The 19,849-nt window shown below is 41.4% G+C and overlaps 1 protein-coding gene across 1 annotated transcript; it reads right to left on the bottom strand.

Moving 5' to 3' along the window:
• Nucleotides 1-9,001: 9,001 nt before the first annotated feature.
• MRPS30 (mitochondrial ribosomal protein S30) lies at nucleotides 9,002-19,345 on the bottom strand. Its single transcript, XM_074953930.1, has 5 exons — nucleotides 18,769-19,345; nucleotides 18,372-18,517; nucleotides 12,971-13,076; nucleotides 11,904-12,080; nucleotides 9,002-9,824 (listed from the first exon to the last, which is right to left on the bottom strand). The coding sequence occupies exons 1-5, from the start codon at nucleotides 19,316-19,318 to the stop codon at nucleotides 9,556-9,558; spliced, it is 1,248 nt and encodes a 415-aa protein (XP_074810031.1). The 5' UTR covers nucleotides 19,319-19,345; the 3' UTR covers nucleotides 9,002-9,555.
• Nucleotides 19,346-19,849: the final 504 nt, after the last annotated feature.

Raw genomic sequence — 19,849 nt, 5'->3', positions numbered from 1 at the left:
TTTAATATTGGGCAACAAAATTTCCATAACATAAGCCAAATATGGCCCTCCATTGCACCTGTACGACCTTACCATTTTCAGGCAGCATCTGTTCAAAATAGAGGAATAGCACTAAAAATGCCAGAAACCATCAGAATCTTATCTAAACAATGGTTTCCACCAAACCACTGGGATTTTTTTCATAGATGGTTAGACAAACTGGCCAGAAGCAGAAAAGGCAGAAGCAGCATCTGGTATCACAAGAAGTGACCAAAAGCGTAAGGAACGTCTTGATAACCTTCCCTCCTTCCCTTGACCTGTGCTAGACCCTTGCCATAAGAGACTGGAAAAACACAGCCAGTCAGCCACTCCACAAGTATTATGGGAAAAGACGAGTTCACCTACTTGAAATCAAACGAGAGGCTTGAAGAATTACTCAGATGAATATCAGAAATTTGGCTGCAATTTGACTGAATGCCTACTCAACCCCACATTTCAGTAAAGTCCTAAAACAAGTGTGAAATCCGCTAGAATTATGCCATTTAATTTTTCTTGAAAAGAATTTGATATTTGCTCCTAAATAAGTATTAAAGTGAATCCTGCCTGCTTTGAAGTTAATGAGTACCTGGCATTTAGGAGTGAACATATTTTCAATGTCCTTCCCCTACCCCTGTTTCCTGCTGACTGGGCCATGGCTTGAATAATTTATCATCATTCAATATCCAGTCAGAATTTACTTTCAGACATGATATGCATCTGAGGGCAGGTCTACGCTACAGCCTAAGTTGATATAACTTACATCGTTGAGGGGTGTGAAAAAGCCTCCACTGCCCCCCCGAGCGATGCAAGTTTTGCGTTGTCCACACAGGTGCTATGTTGGGGGGAGAGCATCTCTCGCCAACATAGCTTCCACTTCTTCTCAATGTGGAATAATTATGCTGAGGGGAGAGCGCTCTCTTGTCAGCATAGCGCGTCTTCACCAGATGTGCTACAGCGGCACAGTTGCATCAGTGCAGCTGTGCCAATGTAGCACTGTAGTATAGACATGCCCTGAGATGGATACTTTACAGTGAGCTCCTTCCTAATTAGGAGAGAAACTGTTACAATGATGTAATGGCAAAGGTGAACCTAACAGTACTTCTGAAATGGCTTTGGGAATAGTGAGCACTACCAAACAGACTCTGGATTTTACGCACTTAACTGACGGCTCCAGTCATGGTTAAACTGATGCTCAGTTAAGAAAAAACATAACTGGCAAAGACAGATATAATAATGGTTTTGGTGGTGGGTTGTCTGGTTTCTGATTTTTTTTAAACCTGACTGGTTTTATCTAAGTGTAAATCAACATTAGAGAAAAAATACTGTAACAAATCCTTGGCCAGCTTGGGTCACTATACTACACACCATGGCCACTCAGAACTTCGTGGAAGCAGTAGAGGTAGAATCCAAAGTCTTCTGCCCCATAAGCACAGGCTCCACTCACTCAAGTTACAGGAGTCTTATTACTTATAAAAAGAAAAGGCGTACTTGTGGCACCTTAGAGACTAACAAATTTATTTGAGCATAACCACTGCATGCATCCAATGAAGTGAGCTGTAGCTCATGAAAGCTTATGCTCAAATCAATTTGTTAATCTCTAAGGTGCCACATTTTCTTTTCGCAGATACAGACTAACACGTCTGCTACTCTGAAACTTGTCATTGCTTATAAAGGTATTATCCACTAGAGGGCAATGCTAAAATCCATACTAATCAGCGTGTTACAATATAAAATACTGCTTTGTACCACCAAGGGCGGCTGCAATCCAAGGAGGCTTCACATCCAAAGATCAGCAGACATGGGCTCAGAGGTGGGTGGTCTTAAATGGAGATTCACCAGCAGAGGTTGTCCACACCAGACACATTGATCCCTGGTCACTTGCTTGCACTATCCAATACTGGTAAGAGGAGACAGAGTACTGGCAAAGGGTGTGGTTGCGAGCACGTTACACTTCAGCACCTTCTATGGACAACTTTCTGCCATGGGGATCCCTGCCTCCTGGGTTGCACAAGCAGAAGAGAGCTAAATTAGGGGTAAATGTATCCTAAAAATAACTCTGAGCTTTCTGTATCCAATTGTATGTCAGTGTTCTGCAGTTAAAGAATTGCATCTCTGCAATGTGGCCAGCCCAAATTCATGGTGATTAAATGTCTATACCAGACCACCACATCATGCATTCTTCCTCAGGCACCCTCAGTGTCTGCGAGTCTGGTCATTCCTCCTCTTGAAGTATGTAAGATAAAAATGCATTTTAAAAATATCAAAATTAGCTTTGTTAGACAAAAAGTCAGGAATTTCACAGCAGATCTCTGAGGATCTTCCAGGACTAGAAACAAGTGTTGTATCCCTAAAAACAGGGCCACATTTAGGGGCAGGCAACCCAGGCGACCACCTGGGGTGCTGGGATTAGAGGGTACCGGGCTTGGGGTGCTGTTTTTGTTGTTAGCGACAAAAGGGAAAACAGAACGTTTGAAGTAAAATGTTTCAGGTATTCTGTATGTGGATTAATTTTTCTCTAACCTCCTAGAATGTTCTGAACCTTTGTAGAATCTTGTGGAACCTTCCAGACTTTCTGAGAACTACATTTTCCATGAATCTCCTAGAATGCTCTCAGCCATGCTCTCGCGGCTATATAAGGGACCGAGCATCGTCAGTGAGCTATAAGAATGAAGATAAATGAGGTGAGAGCCCAGCTGTGATATTGTGAACCTCATTTTATTGTGTGACTGTGAAAGTGTACTTGTGTTTTAAGACCTGATGAGTGTAAGCAGCGACTAATAAAGGATATATTTAATGACATCAGAAATACCTATGGAACCCCTATCTATGCAACAATAAAAAGAAATACTATTATTTCTTTTGACATGTTATCATAAATATAAAGGGAAGAGTAACCACCTTTCTGTCCACAGTGCTATAAAATCCCTCCTGGCCAGAGGCAAAACCCTTTCACCTGTAAAGGGTTAAGAAGCTAAGACAACCTTGCTGGCACCTGACCAAAATGACCAATGAGGAGACAAGATACTTTCAAAGCTGGAGGGAGGGGGGGAACAAAGGGTGTCTGTCTGTCTGTGTGATGCTTTTGCCGGGAACAGATCAGGAATGCAGTTCAGAACTCCTGTAAAAAGTTAGTGAGTAATCTAGCTAGAAATGCGTTAGATTTCTTTGTGTAATGGCTGGTAAAATAAACTGTGCTGAATGGAATGTATATTCCTGTTTTTGTGTCTTTTTGTAACTTAAGGTTTTGCCTAGAGGGATTCTCTATGTTTTGAATCTGATTACCCTGTAAAGTATTTACCATCCTGATTTTTACAGAGGCGATTCTTTTACTTTTTCTTTAATTAAAAGTCTTCTTTTAAGAACCTGATTGCTTTTTCATTGTTCTTAAGATCCAAGGGTTTGAGTCTGTGTTCACCTGTACAAATTGGTGAGGATTTTTATGAAGCCTTCCCCAGAAAAGGGGGTGTAGGGCTTGGGGGGGATTTGGGGGGGGGAAGACATCTCCAAGTGGGCTCTTTCCCTGTTCTTTGTTTAACATGCTTGGTGGTGGCCGCATAGGGTTCAAGGACAAAGCAAAGTTTGCACCTTGAGGAAGTTTTTAACCTAAGCTGGTAAGAATAAGCTTAGGGAGTCTTTCATGCAGGTCCCCACATCTGTACCCTAGAGTTCAGAGTGGGGAAGGAACCTTGACACATGTTTATGAATGTTTTGAATGAGAATAAAATAAAGCTTCAAGACTGCCAAGGCTACAATGGTGTAAATATGAAGGGAAGAAACAGTGGCGTCCAGGCAAAGATCCTTGTACTGAATCCAAGAGCTTTTGACATGCCTTGTGGCTGCCATTCCCTCAACTTGGTTGTGTCAGATGCAGGGGTCATCTTCTTTAGATTCAGTATCTCTCTTCAGACTACTGCAAAGGATATACAGCCTGTTTTCAGCATGAACTATCAGGTGGAAGATCCTCATGGACAATGTTACAAATCCGACCATGCAGCCGCTAAGTGACGCTCACTGGGAGAGCTGCATTGACAGCGTATGGCCAGTGAAGTTTCAAGCGACTGAGGTTTATGATGCCCTCTGGTGCAGTCAAGTAAAGCTGAGGCCAAAATCCAACAAGAGGCGCAAAGTCTGGCAAACCAGATTACTGGTCTCAATTGTGGTTTGGCACGATATTCTGTTCCAAGTAACTGTTGTAAGCAAGGCATTACAAACTCAGTCAACACACATCACACTGCTACTACTTTGATGAGAAGCTGCCTTGATTTCGTTGTGGCCTACAGAAACAACAGATTTGAAGATGCCATCGCTGCTGCCAAAGAAATGGTGGAAAACTTCGGAGTTGAGCCTGTCTTCAAGAAAACTCATTCATTGGACGAAGAGATAGTTTCGTTACAAAGGCAGAGAAGAGATGATGGGAAGGTCTGAAAAAGAATTCAAGAGGGAATTTTTTTGCTCACTTGTTGACACTGCTCGAGTGTCCATCGCAGAAAGGTTTGAACAAATGAAGGACCATAAAAAGACTGAGGGGGCTTTGTATGACCTTAATAAGCTGCTGGTGGACAGAAAAACACCCTTGAACAATTGTACAAACCTTCACCAGATACTAACACATGGAGAACATTTGGATGTCAATGATAAAGACCTCTGTCAAATCGGACAACATCCATCACATTTTGCAACACTGGAAACACTCTCTACTCCAAGTTTGCTAATTCATTCATGATGCAGAGCTGAAGGACACTTTTCCTAATATGTGTGTAACTTTGAGGATTCTGCTCACGCTGCCGGTCACAGTTGCAAGTGGTGAGTGCAGCTTTTCAAAGCTCCGGCCCATTAAAACATATCTTGGATGGACGATGCCCAACTAGAGAGTGACATCAGTTGTTATTTTATTGCTTGAAAATGCCACTGGCCGGTCTTTGGATCTTTCCAACACCGTGCTTCTGTTCACAAGGGCAAAGGAGAGAAAAGCGACCTTTTGAACTAAAGGACTAGGATTAACATTCTAAGGCTGTCACCTACTGTAACACTATTTAACACCGGTCATTCAAAGTTTGTGCACAGTTCAATTTCTTGATGTTAGTACATTTCAGTTATTCTTAAAATTAAAAAGTTTCTATAAGCTTAGAGGAAACAATTTTTTATTTGCTTATATATGGCATGAATAAATACAGATTTACAGATCCTAATGTACAAATTTATCTTATAAAACAGGGATGAATCATGCATCAAAGTCATGAAATGGGTACAAATGCAAGAACAAATAAGGTATTCAAAATTATAATAAATGGAGGGGCAGAGGGTGCCAAAGACGCTCCTTGCCTGGGGCACCATTTGGTCTAGGGCCAGCCCTGCCTAGGAATGTTGGAAGTCTTTGCAAATACATAAAACTGAATCAGACATTAAATCTGTCACTGATGCAGGTTTAAGTATGCCTGTCTTGAACCTCAGGCCAGTGCAGATTTTTGAGGGGAAGTTCTACACTTTGAGAAAGTTGGTGGGGAGGGGGTTGGTTCTGAGAGGGGAATAGGGAGTTGGGTTGATTGTTTAAACAACTGACAGCTATTTGAAGATGTTCAGAGGCTGGAAATTCAAAATGAGTCCTGAAAGATGGATTGGTGGTCAGAGTGAAGGTGGGGCACTGAAAGATTCAAGCTAGATTCAATTTACCACACGGCTATTATCACCACATGATATGTGTGGTTATAACCACTACCAAAGATATGGATGTTTGTTTCTGAGGACATCTTTTGAACAACGCTGTAGAGCAAAACTACTTTTAAAAAAGTTACTCAATGCATTTTCACTAGGGTAAAGAAAGTATTGCACATTCAAATGACTTTTTGGAGAAACAGAAGGATGGGCTAGACGATTTTTGCTTCTGTTCACTTTTTGTAAACTGGCTGACATCAGCCTTGTACAGGTGCATTTCTGCTGACTATATTTTTCCATTTCCTTGGCACATGAACAGAAAAGCAAAATAGCATATGTTTTATTGTGTACGGCCTGATGGAAAACAGAACTTTCTGTTCTTCTGAAAGTCTCAACCTGGACGTCCAAGCTTTTAAAAAAAAAAAAAATTCTTTTTGAGAGGGTTTTTTCTTTAAAAAAGTCTCAAGAGCACGTAATGCCAACTGTGGCATTACTTGAAAATTAACACAAGTAGCAAATACTGTTGGAATAACTGTCCCTTAACTGATCACAAAGAAGGTGGGACTAGAAATAGATTAGGGGCCAAATCCTGCAAATCTGCAGATTGCTCTGATTCACTTGAGCTGTCCTGTTCCAGTAACACTGTATTTGATATATGGTATGCTGAAGAACCTATATAATGGGAGGCACTGTACACATGTCATGCTACAGTAGAACCTCAGCGTTATGAGCACCTCAGGAATGGAAGTTGTTCGTAACTCTGAACAAAACATTATTGTTCTTTCAAAAGTTTACAGCTGAACATTGACTTAATAGAGCTTTCATACTGTACTATGCAGAAGAAAAATGCTGCTTTCACTTTATCTTTTTATTAGTTTACATTTAACACTGTACTTGCTTTTTTGCGGGGGGAGGAGATGGGGGTCTCTGCTGCTGCCTGAATGTGTACTTCTAAATGAGGTGTGTGATTAACTGGTCAATTCATAACTCTGAGGTGCTACTGTATTCTTCATGCATTAATGCATAAAACAAGTGAGCTGAGTGTTGGGACACAAAGAGTAAAAAAAGGCTTAATGGGCACCAGATCCCTTTCTGATCCTGTGGAAGCTCTGCTACATTAACTACAAGGGGTTCTGCAGGGCTTTTGGCAGATGAGAAGTAAAATGTAGGGAGAAAGGCTGGGGCTGGTCATCTATAGCACATCATCCCCTTCCAGACCTGCAGAACTGCCAATAGAATTTTCCCTCAGATTGCACATTGAATATTAACTCAGTTTTTGGCTATTCCCCCTCCCTATAGCCCAAGGAATTGGTGGGTTGGCTAAGAGCACAGCTGGAAAATACATGTCAGCAGGGCTTAAAGAGGAGTTGTATGTTAGGATGTAGGGAACCTTAGTCTCTCTATGCTGCTTTATCCCTCCACACAGATAGCCCTCTTCTCTATGCAGATCCTGAGATTCATTTAACTGAAAGTGCACCTGCTGCTTCTCCAAATGGAACAGGCTGTTTGCTAACTCCATTCATTTAAACTCTGTTCAGGTAATTTCCTGTTCCTTGACAGTGGGAATTGTCCAGGCTCTAACGATCATAGGTTAATTGAATATGAAACAAACACAAAACAAACAGAAATGTAAGCAAAAGTCCTTTTGCAGAAGAGACAGCAGGCAGCGTTACCTTTTCACCCTTGTTGTACCCCAAAAGACAGAATTTAGCCCTTAATAAGGCAAGTAAAAGCCAACATAGATCAGCAGGGATGGAAAGAGTAATGAGGCAAGATAAGATCTATGTCAATAAAACAAAGTTCATAGGGTAAATGGGGGAACAAAGACTAATGTTGACTTGCAAAGAATATTTCAGCTAATCCCGGAGCCTTCCTATTTATAGGTGCAGATTAAAAATGAAAACTGATCAACTAAAAAGAATCGCAAATACCTAGACAAGAGCTGAGCAGATATTAAACATCAACACTGCCTTTTCTTGAATGGAGGAAGAGGGAGAATTACTTACATTTCAATAGTTTTGGACTAGATTGTATCCAGTCCTATGTGGGCATAAAGGGAAGGGTACATAGTCTTCAGACTCCTGGCATTCCTGCATGGAATTTAGAGAAGGCTGCATAAAGGTTTCCAGTACAGGTCCCCTATTTTCAGTCTCAGAATGTAGACACCAGAACAGCTGACATTTCCCAGACTTGGTATCTGCTTGAGGGTTGTTAATTTTTTTTTAAAAGGCAAAATAGTTCAGCATTTGGGATTATAAGGAGAAAGACAAATAGTTTCCCTATTACCCAAAAAATAATGTGATTTACTTTTAAATTCTTCCTTACCCTCCCTCATGTAAGTTTCATCCCCTTATGACTCCCTTGAATTGCCTTTTTTAAAAAGTACTGTCAGGCACCAAACCCTGCAGAATAAGATGCCAAAGAAAGAAGGTTGGTCCCATGGTCAAATGTTTCTGCTGAATGGAGCTAAAGAACAGGAATCTTGCAGTTTGACCTTCTAGATTTAAACATTTAGCAGTTATATATTCCCACTTTAAACAATACTAGAAATTTCCTTCATTGTCAGTGTATTTCACTCTTAAATACTATGGACCAGACAATACAAAAGGAAAGATTAATGCCATTCTACAGATTACTTACTAAAACAAAATAACTTGCCTAATGTGCTGGAGACTACTGTGCATATTTATGATTTGTCTCAGCTTTGCTAATAAGTGAAAAAATATAAAGCAAAGAATTTCATTTCTTCTTCTGCAATAGAATGGTAAACAGTGCCATCTACTGTTTGTCAGTTTTTCTTAATTCCTTATGGAATGCCAGTTGTCAAGACCATGAGGGGCTCAGCTATTTCAGAGAGCCTGAGAGTAGAGCCACTACTCCTCTGGATTGAGAAGAGCCAGCTGAGCTGGTACCTGATAAGGATGCCCCTGGGAGGTTTCCTTTGGAACTCTACTGGAACTCTTTGGAAGTACTTCAATTGTGTTGAGAAACCCTCTTCCAAGGAGCTTACAGTCTGTATCAGAGGTGGGCAAACTACGGCCTGCAGAACCATCCTGCCTGTCCCTGGAGCTCCCAGCCAGGGAGGCTAGCCCCCAGCCCCTCCCCTGTCGTCCCTCCTTCCCTCAGCTTGCCATGCCACCAGTGCTCTGGGCAGCGAGGCTGCAAGCTCCTGCCTGCTCCAGTGCTCTAGACTGCATGGTGGCATGACTGGCTCCGGCTGGCATGGTAAGGGGGTGGGGAATGGGGGGGTTCGATAAGGGGCAGGGGGCAGTCAGGGGACAGGAAGCAGGGGGCGGTTGGTGTGGGAGTCCCAGAGGGCCTGTCAGGGGGCAGGGGGTCCGGATAGGGGGCAGTCAGGTGATAAGGAGCGGGGAGGTTGGATGGGGTGGATAGGAGGCAGGGGCCAGGCTGTTTGGGGAAGCACAGCCTTCCCAACCTGGCCCTCCATACAGTTTTGGCACCCCGATGTTGCCCTAAGGCCAAAAAGTTTGCCCACCCCAGTCTACATGAACACTGTTCTATTGCCAATCAAGTTTGCATGAGGAAATCTCAGTTTGTTGAAACACAGAATCCAGGTCTTTTTTTTTTTTTTTTTAATTCTATGTAAAAAGTCAAGGTACCTTACTTCAAATACAAGTATGCAAAAGGCATTATATTATTCTAGATGTTTATTTTCAATGTATAGCACCACATATTTTGGTGAGTGTGTGGGAATAATCCCCACAAGAGATCACAGAATACATTTTCTTCTTTACAGTAATATTGAGTCAGAGAGAGAGTGTGTGTGTGTGTGTGTGAACAAACATGAAGAACCATTCCACATCACATTTCATTTGACTTCTGATGAAGCCCAGGCATTTAAACAGAGCCCTTTGGTAGCCTAATTTACAATCGCTCTGGTCTGTTTAGCAGAAACTGAACTAACTGAAGTAGAATTTCATCATTAAAACCTTTTACGTTATTGCCTTCCACAGCTTCATATAAGGGCTTACTTTCTGTTCCCCAACAGATATTCTTCCGAGGGTTATTTTGATCAGCTTGTACAGTTAGTGCTAAGGTATTCAGCTGATAACAAAAGAAAGCAAAGTATTTTCCATCAGTGATCACAGCCTGTGATACAAAGGGACGGGTCACATCTGCCTCACACCAGAATCCTGTAAATGAAATTACACCCTAGTTACACAAGGCATAAGTAATATTCATATTGGCACAATTCAAAACAGGGGCTTGAAATAGAGACAGTTACAAACCTAAACTGCTTATCCTCAAGGAACAAGATAGATTATTATATAAAATGTTTTGACTGAAAAGTCTAAAACTAACAACACCTCACCTACCCCCAAGAAAAGTTTTATGTCACATACTTTAAGGACCACTTTCAAAATTATACTAAGTTATATGCTCACAAAACTAATATTTTCAATGCGTATGGACTCTCATGGAACAGAGTCTGCCTGCAAAGGTTACCCATCTTGCACAAAACTGCATGTTTAAAATTAGATGCAATGTACAGCACCACACATTTGGTGTGTCCTGCAGATACTATTTTTGGGGGCAGGGAATCAGACCGTTGGCAGCCCAGCACCTTCTATTTAGAGGATAACTGAATTTTCCATGAACCCTCTTATTGTGAAATGACTTTATCCATAAGGGAATGCACTTATTCATCATGACAATTCAAGAATATGTTTGGTTGATTCAAGTTTAATACACCATTACTGCTGAATGCTAAAATGGCTAGACAGACAAGCTAAATCTTTTATGGGGTTCTCCTTTTATACTATAAAATGTTGTTGTGCATGCACAACATATGCAGTAGCATATGCAGAGAACTGAACTTACAGCACAAATATTGAATACATATGCTTCCTTAAGCAATGCTCACTACTAAAATTATAAAATAACCAGATAGAGTCAGAGAATGAAGACAAATGTTCTGTCTTATACACCAATGTCACTGAAGATTCTAGTTGACTTGTAAAGATGAGAATCAATTTCAGTGTTACAGGTACACCACAAAAAAAGAAGTTTGGGATCACATGTGATTAGCATATGCTATTACACATGCAAAATTTGATGCAAAACTATTTTCTTATTGTTTTATACAGATCTATTATTAGGGGATTTGCATCACTGTGACCTAAACATGGTGCCATTACTTCAGAATCTGCTTCCACTGCCAGAAGCTAGTTACTAGCGAATGGCATCTATAGCTAAGTGAATTAAGTTCTCTTGAACCTTCTCTTCTTTCCAGCTGAGGTCTTATTTAATATTTATAAGCCCTTTGTGGAATTTGAATTGTACAGATGGTGAATATGGGAGTTTGCTTGAATATACACAATCTCTTTTTCTCAACAATTAGGTTTTTTTTATTGGCTATTATTTTGATCAGATACAAGTAGTGCAATACTAGTGATCAATATGTAGATCTATTTTTTGTAATCTATCTTGGATTACAAAAAATCTCTAATCTGATATTATGCAAGTATACTAGGCATTATTTCTTCAGATATACGCTGTTAGAATTTAGTACAGGGCATATCTGAAAGGCCAAGTGCTAGAGCAAGAACATTAGATTTCATGTGCCTGTAATGGTTTACTAGTTCAGGATAAAACATTAGCTTGATCCCCATAGCAACTATTCATCTTTTTGCATTTCATTATAATATACAATACAAGCTCATGAGACTGCTTTTAAAGACAGTTCACCCTATTGCATAGTAAACTGGCTTATAATCAAATTCCACCTTCCATGAAGATTTGGATAAGAGAAATTTGATTTATGTGCACCAAACACGGAGTAGAATTTAACTGCCAAAATTCCACTATAACACCCTATTTTTTGGAATACTAATTTCAGCTGCTTACTATCATACATCACAGCCAAAAAACTTTAGTGTATAGACTACATATTTTAACCTAAAAGATACCAAAAATAATTTAATGCATATAATTGCAAAATTAATAAGTGCCATTTAATGTTCTATATATATTGGCGTGATTCTTTTCTCCTACTCTTCAAGCATTTTACTCAGATTTAAGGGTCTTGTTTTAAAGAATTTGTTAATATCTCCCATATACATAGTTTAATTGGCTCGTTTAAGTTTCAGTAATGAAATTAAAACATGCTCTACACAGAAAGAAAATCACATATGGACAATAAAAGGAAAGGGAGAAAAGTTTGCTCGCCATTTATAGATGTAAAGACAAATCAAGCATAAGTTTTGCCTCACCTTGATACATAGCTTGTGCTGCAGTCCAAGCAAAGAGACTTGCAATACCATTAGCTCGATAAGTTACTTCAATTTGATCAGCAAGGTTTGCTTTTAATAATCGCTCCCTTTTCAGTTTATCAGGAATCAAATGAAATTGCGTATGACCATAGCTGCATGGATCTGCGACTTTTGATCCTGAGTTCATAAAAAGGAGAAAAGTTAAAAGCCACTTAAAAAAAAAATCAAGTCAAATGTTATAGGTAGCATCAGAGGTTAAGGAAAAAAATATTATTTCTGACATCTCTATTATTCAGACTTCTACCCAAAGTAACAAGTTATTTAAAAAGTTAGCTTGGTTTGAAATGCTGACATCAATATTTCTTTGGTTTCCTCTAGTTCAGAAGACTAAGTCTCCTTATGAACTCACTTGCTGGCTAATTTGGAGAAAAGTCACTGAAATTAAAGTTAATAATTTACTAGTTTTGGTCCAATCTTGCTCCCACTGAAATTAAAGTGGTATTGCCTCTTCCCCCTTCATTGACTGGATGTTGTTTAAAGAGACCAGAAGACTCCTTTTAAAGCTGACAGGTAACTGATCTTCCTGTAGCAAGAGTGGTAAGAAGCATATTTTTCTGGAGCTGTAGGAGAATAAGAGTGGGCTTGGCCCTGACTGTGCAGGTATCTGGTTTATTACAGAGAAGAAGCAGCCTCTTTATGAGTAAAGCTATCTGAGCCCCCTTGTAACTAAAAGAAAAGCAAAGAACAAAATCCTTTTAAGGCCCAATGACCCATTCAGAAAACATTCTGCATTTTGAATAAAATATTTTCAGATCAAGACTTAAATGACTCCTTCTGAAATATGAAGTGTCTAATGTGTCACTATCACAATTTGAAGTGTATGGTTTTACTGACTATACCCAGTCTCTTATTTTTTTAAATTAATGTTCAGCAAAGTATAGCACAACAGTCATGTACGCCATTAGACAGATTTTGAAATTGGCTCCTGCAATAAGCCGTTTTCAAAAGTGTACCATTCTTTAGTACTTCTACACAGTAACTATATTCCTATCACTAGGAAGTCTTACCTATAAATATCTTGTTATCGTACTGTCTTTTGAACAATGGAAGATTGTCTGGTTTGTGATTAACAACAGGAACTTCTCCAGGGACTGAATAATCTAATGGTACAAACTTGAAGGAACGAGAGAGAAAGAAAATCAGTTCAGCAAGTCATAGAAATGTTTTTGATCTCAGTATTATTACATAGTACATTGATACCAATATTTTGATTCTTAAGAAAGAATTGTTTAAACAGCCATCCAAACACCTAGGGAATTCTCATTGAGCTCAACATCCATTTTACAGTCTTGAATAAAACTGATCCTGTTCCAAGAGAGAAACCAACAAGATCGTATGTTTGTCCTAGAGAGCGTGAATCTCCTGCAGCAATAGAGAAGTGTGTGTGTAGAACAGGAAGGACTGAAGTGCCAGAGCCTGGACAATTGTTGGTTAGCACCACTTCCCACTGACTGGAGATGACATATCCCACATTTTGCAGGGGAAACAAAAAATGAACACCAAAACTTCACTAACAGCATTTTGTGTTGGACTTTTATCCTCACATTGAATACAACATGGTCATAGTATTTTGCAGTTCAGGTTTTTAAAAAAACAACCAGCCAATCATACTGGGTGCCCAACTCAAGATGCCAATTTCAAGAATGCTAAGCATGCATCCTCTGAAAGAGGACTCAAAAGTTGAGCACCCAAGCAAAAAAAAAAATGTCATTTTTTAAAATCCTGGTGTACGTTTTCTTTGGCAAGTTATAGAAAATCTAAATAAAACATACGGAACTGAGAAACTTTCAGTCCTGCCACTGAGTTTAGCACTGACCATATGATTGCTAGCGAGGCTTCCTCCAATGGGTGGTAGCCCCAGTATACACCGATTTCCTCACATATTTTATTATATATATAATATATATATTTATTTTTATTTCCTTCCCCCACACTTAAGTTTACTCTAAAATACAAACTAGATTTTTCCAAACTCAAGTTTCTGATTAACTGAATGATTACATCTTGATTTCCCCCTACATACATATTGTATATATATTTATTTATTTTGGTGGGGGAGGTAGGAGAAGAGGATAAACAGGAGACTCCTTCCCTAGTAGTAAATTCTAAGAAAGTCTCACCCAACACAAAGTGTTTGTGTACAGCATTGCTGAATGCCTCACAAAAGTAGAATAGAGGTTAAGTGCTATTTTTTCAAAAGTTCCCTAAAACTTCTCTGAAAATAGATGAAAACCCAGTATAAAAATTAAATCAGACACACCTACAGTACTGTATGTGCTGTTATTTAACAGTTTGAAGTTTATTCTGTATTTAACTAGATTTTACTCTTTGTCTACCTATTATTTGTAATTATCCTACCTCATGATTTAGAAGAAAGCCTTGTTAAAACCAACACAGTCAAAGAAAGCATTTTAAAGAATGTACAAAGCTACATTGCCTACTTGTAAGGGCATCAAGTTTATCACCTTCCTGACACTAAAACTCTGATTTTCAGATTTAGTGTCACTCAGTTTAATCCTATCTAGCAGTCTCAACCTTGGCAAAGCACACAATCAAATTAACAAAAACAATAAAACAGTCAAAGTGCAAAGCACAGCACCCTGAAGAAGCACACACGACTAGCTGGCAGGGGCACAAAAGAAAAGCGTGCATGTTTCCCCTATGCTGCCCTACTATCCTGGAAAGGTTAGGGGTGTGCGATCAGTTTCATTTTCTTGAAGACGCAGCTCAGCTTTCAAAAATTTGGTAAGCTATATGCTAACACCAGTGATTCTTCTATATTATTTTTATGTTTGGAATTAGAGTTCAAGTTTAAAAAACTTTAGATGCAACCTCTCCCCCCCTTTCAACTCTGCTCACTTTATCTACATATTCATTCTCTCATTCATTTCCAATGACTCAGTCTCCCCTTCATTCGTACCACAACCCAGATTCACTGCCTCTCACATCTTGAGGAGAAAAAAAAAAAGGAAGAATTCTGGTCCCACCAAGACTGGCAAAAGTGGAATCTGTGACAAAAGGAGGAGCTACAAAAGCCAGGGGCTAGACTCTTCCAGTACAAGCTTCTATGCATGCTGTGCATATGAAGAATTTAAAGAGGATGTAAAAAGTACCAAAAAACTGACTAAACATTCTAAGAATTTATAGTGAAGTGGACACCTACGCTTCATGACATTACGAAGAAGCCCTTACCTATGGCCTGTTCTACGCTACAAAGTTAGGTTGACTTAGTTTTGAATTTGTCTACACATATTTCTCTCCTGCAGATGTAAATGCCCTTTTACAGATGCAATGCCACCACCTCCCCGAACGAAGCAGAGCCAGTCAATCTAGATCTGTAAACGCAGTGCGAGTGTAGACATTACCTATCTCAACTGTAACAGTCGACTGGCAGCTCTCTCACAATTTGCCCTTGTGCTCGCATCAGTCGCAATTTTAAACTCCTCTGCTTGGGGTCATAGACACCAGAAGCCTGTCCCCACCCTTTAAAACCCCCAGCTTATTTTTGAAATGCCTTTTCCTGATTGCCTACTGAGGTGAGAACACCTACTGGGCCCACTGTTGTGAGCATCTGACCATGCTGGCTCCAAAAGAGTAGGAAAAGAGTCATGGATCACCTCAGCCTGTGGGGAGAAGAAACTGTACAAGCCCAGCTAAGGAACAGCTGAAGAAATTTAGGGTATGTCTATAATGCCCTGTGACTTAAAAAATCTGTGACTTAGCTGATTCAGGCTCATGCTAAGGGGCTGTTTAATTGCAGTGGAGATGTTCAGGCTTCGGCTGGAGGGTCCCAGAGCACAGGCTGCAGCCTCACCCTTAAAGTCTACACCACAATTAAACAGGCCCTTAGCCTGCATCAGCTAGCACGGGCCAGCTATGCGTTTTTAACTGAAGTGTAGACACACAGGTCTACAGATTGCATGGGAGAGTGGGGTGCTGAAATTGTGGCCCAACAGGGATTAGCAGCAGTGCCATATGAAAGTGAAGAAATTTCAGCAGAACTGTCAGAAGGTAAGGAAGGGCAACAACAAATCTGGGACCTCCCCTACACCTGATGCTTATACCATGCCATACTTGGCACAGACCCCACCAGCACACCACATATGACGGGACACTTTGCCAGAGCCTGATGCAAAGATCTATTAAGTGCACAAAGGGAGGAGAGGACTGCAGTGAGCCAGGAGCTATTTGACAATCTTCTGGAGCCAAGACAGTCCCACCAGGCAAGTGCAGATGGGCCAGATTATGAAGTGGAAGAGAGCTCAGGTAAGTGTACACATGTATAATTCCTTATAAGCATTTTACCTTTTTATTGCCCAAAACCTCCTCTCCCTCTCACCCTTCTTCCCCATTTAAAAATGGCTCCCATCTCATCTGTGCATTTAGAGAACAAAGGTACTGACTTCTGATTTTCCATTGTGTGTGTAATATGTTTGAAAATATAGAACAAGTAGCCCTTGTGGCACCTTAGAGACTAACAAATTTATTTGGGCATAAACTTCCATGGGCTATCACTCCATGAATCTGATGAAGTGGGTTATCACACACGAAAGCTTATGCCCAAATAAATTTGTTAGTCTCTAAGGTGCCACAAGGACTCCTTGTTGCTTTTGCAGATACAGACTAACACAGCTACCCTTCTGAAACATGTTTGAAAATAAGATTAAAAAAAAAAGTGTGGCAGTCCGAATTACACAGTCCACATCAGATCAGTGTCCTGTTGTCAGACAGTGATAGAAGATAGATTGAGGTAGCATCTGCTTTTCCATTACATGTCTTGATGGGCTAGACAGGACCACAGTTCCCCCCACGTAGAGTCTTTTGTTTATCTGAAACGGGATGTGTCTTATTACTTCTTGAGCATTGCCTCAACATTCACGGAGATACCCTGCAACTGTCTCCTGAACATTTCTAGAGATAATCTTGTTTCTTCCACCCTGATAAGAGACATTCCCACTCTACAATGAATTCTGCAGGCACCAGTACAATAGCAGCATACAAGCCCGAACGATTTCAGCATGCCAGTAGCAGCCGAGTTCTCTGTGCTTTTACATCAGTCAAACTTTGTAGCGTAGACCTGGCCTAAGTCATCTTGGATACCATTTTGTCAATATCTACCTACCTTTGGAAAGCACATAGTACACTGTAATTCAAACAAGAACATAAGAATGGCCATACTGGGTCAGACCATTGGTCCATCTGGCCCAATATCCTATCTTCTGATAGTAGCCAGTGCCAGATGCCTTAGGGGGAAAAGAACAGAATGGGGCAATTTATCGAGTGATCCATCCCCTGAAATCCAGTCCCACAGGTTATGGGGCACCCAGAGCATGGGCTTGCTTCCCTGACCATCTTGGCTAATAGCCGTTGATGGACCTACCCTCCATGAACTTATCTAATTATTTTTGAACCCAGTTATATTTTTGGCTTTTATAACATTCCCTGGCAACGAATTCCACAGGTTGACTGTGTGTTGTGTGAAGAAGTACTTCCTTATATTTCTTTTAAGCCTGCTGCCTATTAATTTAATTGGGTCTGTGTGTTATCTGAAGGGATAAATAACACTTCCTTATTCATTTTTTTCCACATCATTCATGGTTTTATAGACCTCCGTCATATCTCCCTTAGTAGTCTCTTTTCTAAGATGAATAGTCCCAGTCTTTTGAATTTCTCTTCAGATTATCCATATTCCCTAGTCATTTTTGTTGCCCTTCTCTGTACTTTTTCCAATTCTAAATTATCTTTTTTGAGACGGCCAACCAAAACTGCACACGGTATTCAAGGTGTGGACATACCATGGATTTATACAGTGTTATGATGATATTTTCTGTCTTATTATCTATCCTTTTCTTAATAGTTTTCAACATTGTTAGCTTTTTTGACGGCCACTGCACACAAAACAGATGTTTTCAGAAAGACATCCACGACTCCACAATCTTTTTCTTGAGTGCTAATTTAGACCCCATCATATTGTACATATAGTTAGGATTGTTTCCCAATGTGCATTACTTTGCATTTATTACCATTGAATTTCATCTGCCATTTTGTTGCCCAGTCACTCAGTTTTATAGTTTTAATAGCAACTAAAATCATGAAATAAATAAGATTGTTATACGTACAATAGAACCTTTATAGAGGAAATTAGGTTTTTCTACAAAAGTTTTTCCCTGAGATATGACTGGTTGAGTTTAAAATCAAACAAAAACAAGCAAACATTTATAACAATGGTTAGGATTTTTAGACAGAACATACTTATGCTGTGAACTGTTCAAAGCAGAGACTCTCTTACTAGGTGTTTGTATCGTGCCTATCACAGCAAAGCTAGTGTTATACATGTTACATACTAAATGCTACTGTAACACAGTACTAGCTGATATTCACTTTTAGAAGCATTAGCAACATCCATACCTCTGGAAGCTGTTTTGGCACACGGATCTGGATTTGTGGTTTGTCATCTATCTGAAATCTCACTGGATCGATTCTACCAGTTCGATAGCCTCGACAAACAACAGTCTCACCGCGCTCCCAATAGAAGTTAACCTGTGGTTTTAAATCTGAAATGAAACACATTGTGTTTTTAGCCAGCCCATTACCCCCACGTATTCTTGGTGAAAGCATGCAAAAAGACATCAGCCCTCAGCACAAAAACAAAATAAAAAATCAGTCAGTGATGTAAACATTACCCATAATAGCCCAGGGGCATTTCAGCACAATCTCTTCTGCTGCTCCATGGCCTAACCTCCCAACCAGCCCCAGCCCCCGCTCCGATCCCCAGTAACCCCCCTCGCGCAACCTCCCGCCCCACCTAAGCGGGCGGCGGCGAGCAGCGGGTTGCAGCTGCCCAGCGCGGCGGTGAGGGAGGAGACCAGCTGGGTGAGGAAGGGGGCCGCGACGTGCTGCTGCTCTCGGTAGACGAAGGGTCGCTCTCGCTTGCGCTGGTAGAAATGCTCCTGCAGGAGCGCGTCACAGGCCAGGGAACGCAGCTCGCTCAGATCCGGGCCCCCGGGTCCCGCCGGCTCCGCTCCCGCGGGGGGCAGTCCCGGCACGAAGACGGTCTTGGTGAAGCTCTGGTACCAGCGGTCCGCGTTCAGGGAGAAGGTCTGCGGGTAAACCACGTACTTGAGCCGCTGCAGCCGGCCGTAGAGCCGCAGCTTCTCCGCGATGGAGGGCGCCTCGTGCACCTGCTGGTAGAAATACTCCAGCCGGCGGCGCTTGGCCGACTTGCTCTTGGCCGTGTGGGAGGCGACCACGGGCGGGTAGAGCGGAGGCGGAGGCTGAGGGGCCGCGGAGGGCTCGGTGTGCAGCAACCGGCAGCGGCCCTGCCATACCAACCGCCACCCCCTGGGAGCTGCCATCTTGTCAGAGGGGGAGGGAGACTCGGGACGGACAGGGGAGTGTACACCAGTAATTGGCTACTATTCGTCACGTGGGTACTTTGATGCGCCAATCCGAACGTTCCTCTGAGAAACCGGGCGCCCCGAGAAAAAGAGGGCGGAGCCACTTCTTGAATCAAAGCATTTCATTTGCCCGTCGCTCCAGGAAACAGTCAAAGGGGGAGGGTTCCTTTTCAAGAAAGTGGGGGCGGAAGAAGCCTTTTTTCAGCTACTATGTGCATGCTTCCGGCGGACTGTCTTGTTGAGGTGCGTTGTCAAACGCTGGGGGCCAGGCGCGTTGGGAAAGAGGACTACAGTTCCCAGCATGCAGAGCGAGAGCTGCCGGGATTGGGGCCGCCACAAGGTCGGCTGAGTGCTGAGCGCTTCCCTATGCTGTGGGCACCCGCGCTCCCCAGCGGTCCTGGCCCCGACCCCCTGCTCCTCTTCCTATAGAGACCCCGCACCTCTAAATTTCCCTTCCCAATAACCGGTTTTCCCCCCCGACCCCCACGG

Source organism: Natator depressus, chromosome 5 (genome assembly GCF_965152275.1).
Source record: "Natator depressus isolate rNatDep1 chromosome 5, rNatDep2.hap1, whole genome shotgun sequence".
Classification (NCBI taxonomy): Eukaryota; Metazoa; Chordata; order Testudines; family Cheloniidae; genus Natator; species Natator depressus.
This window is presented reverse-complemented; position numbering and strand designations above follow the sequence as displayed.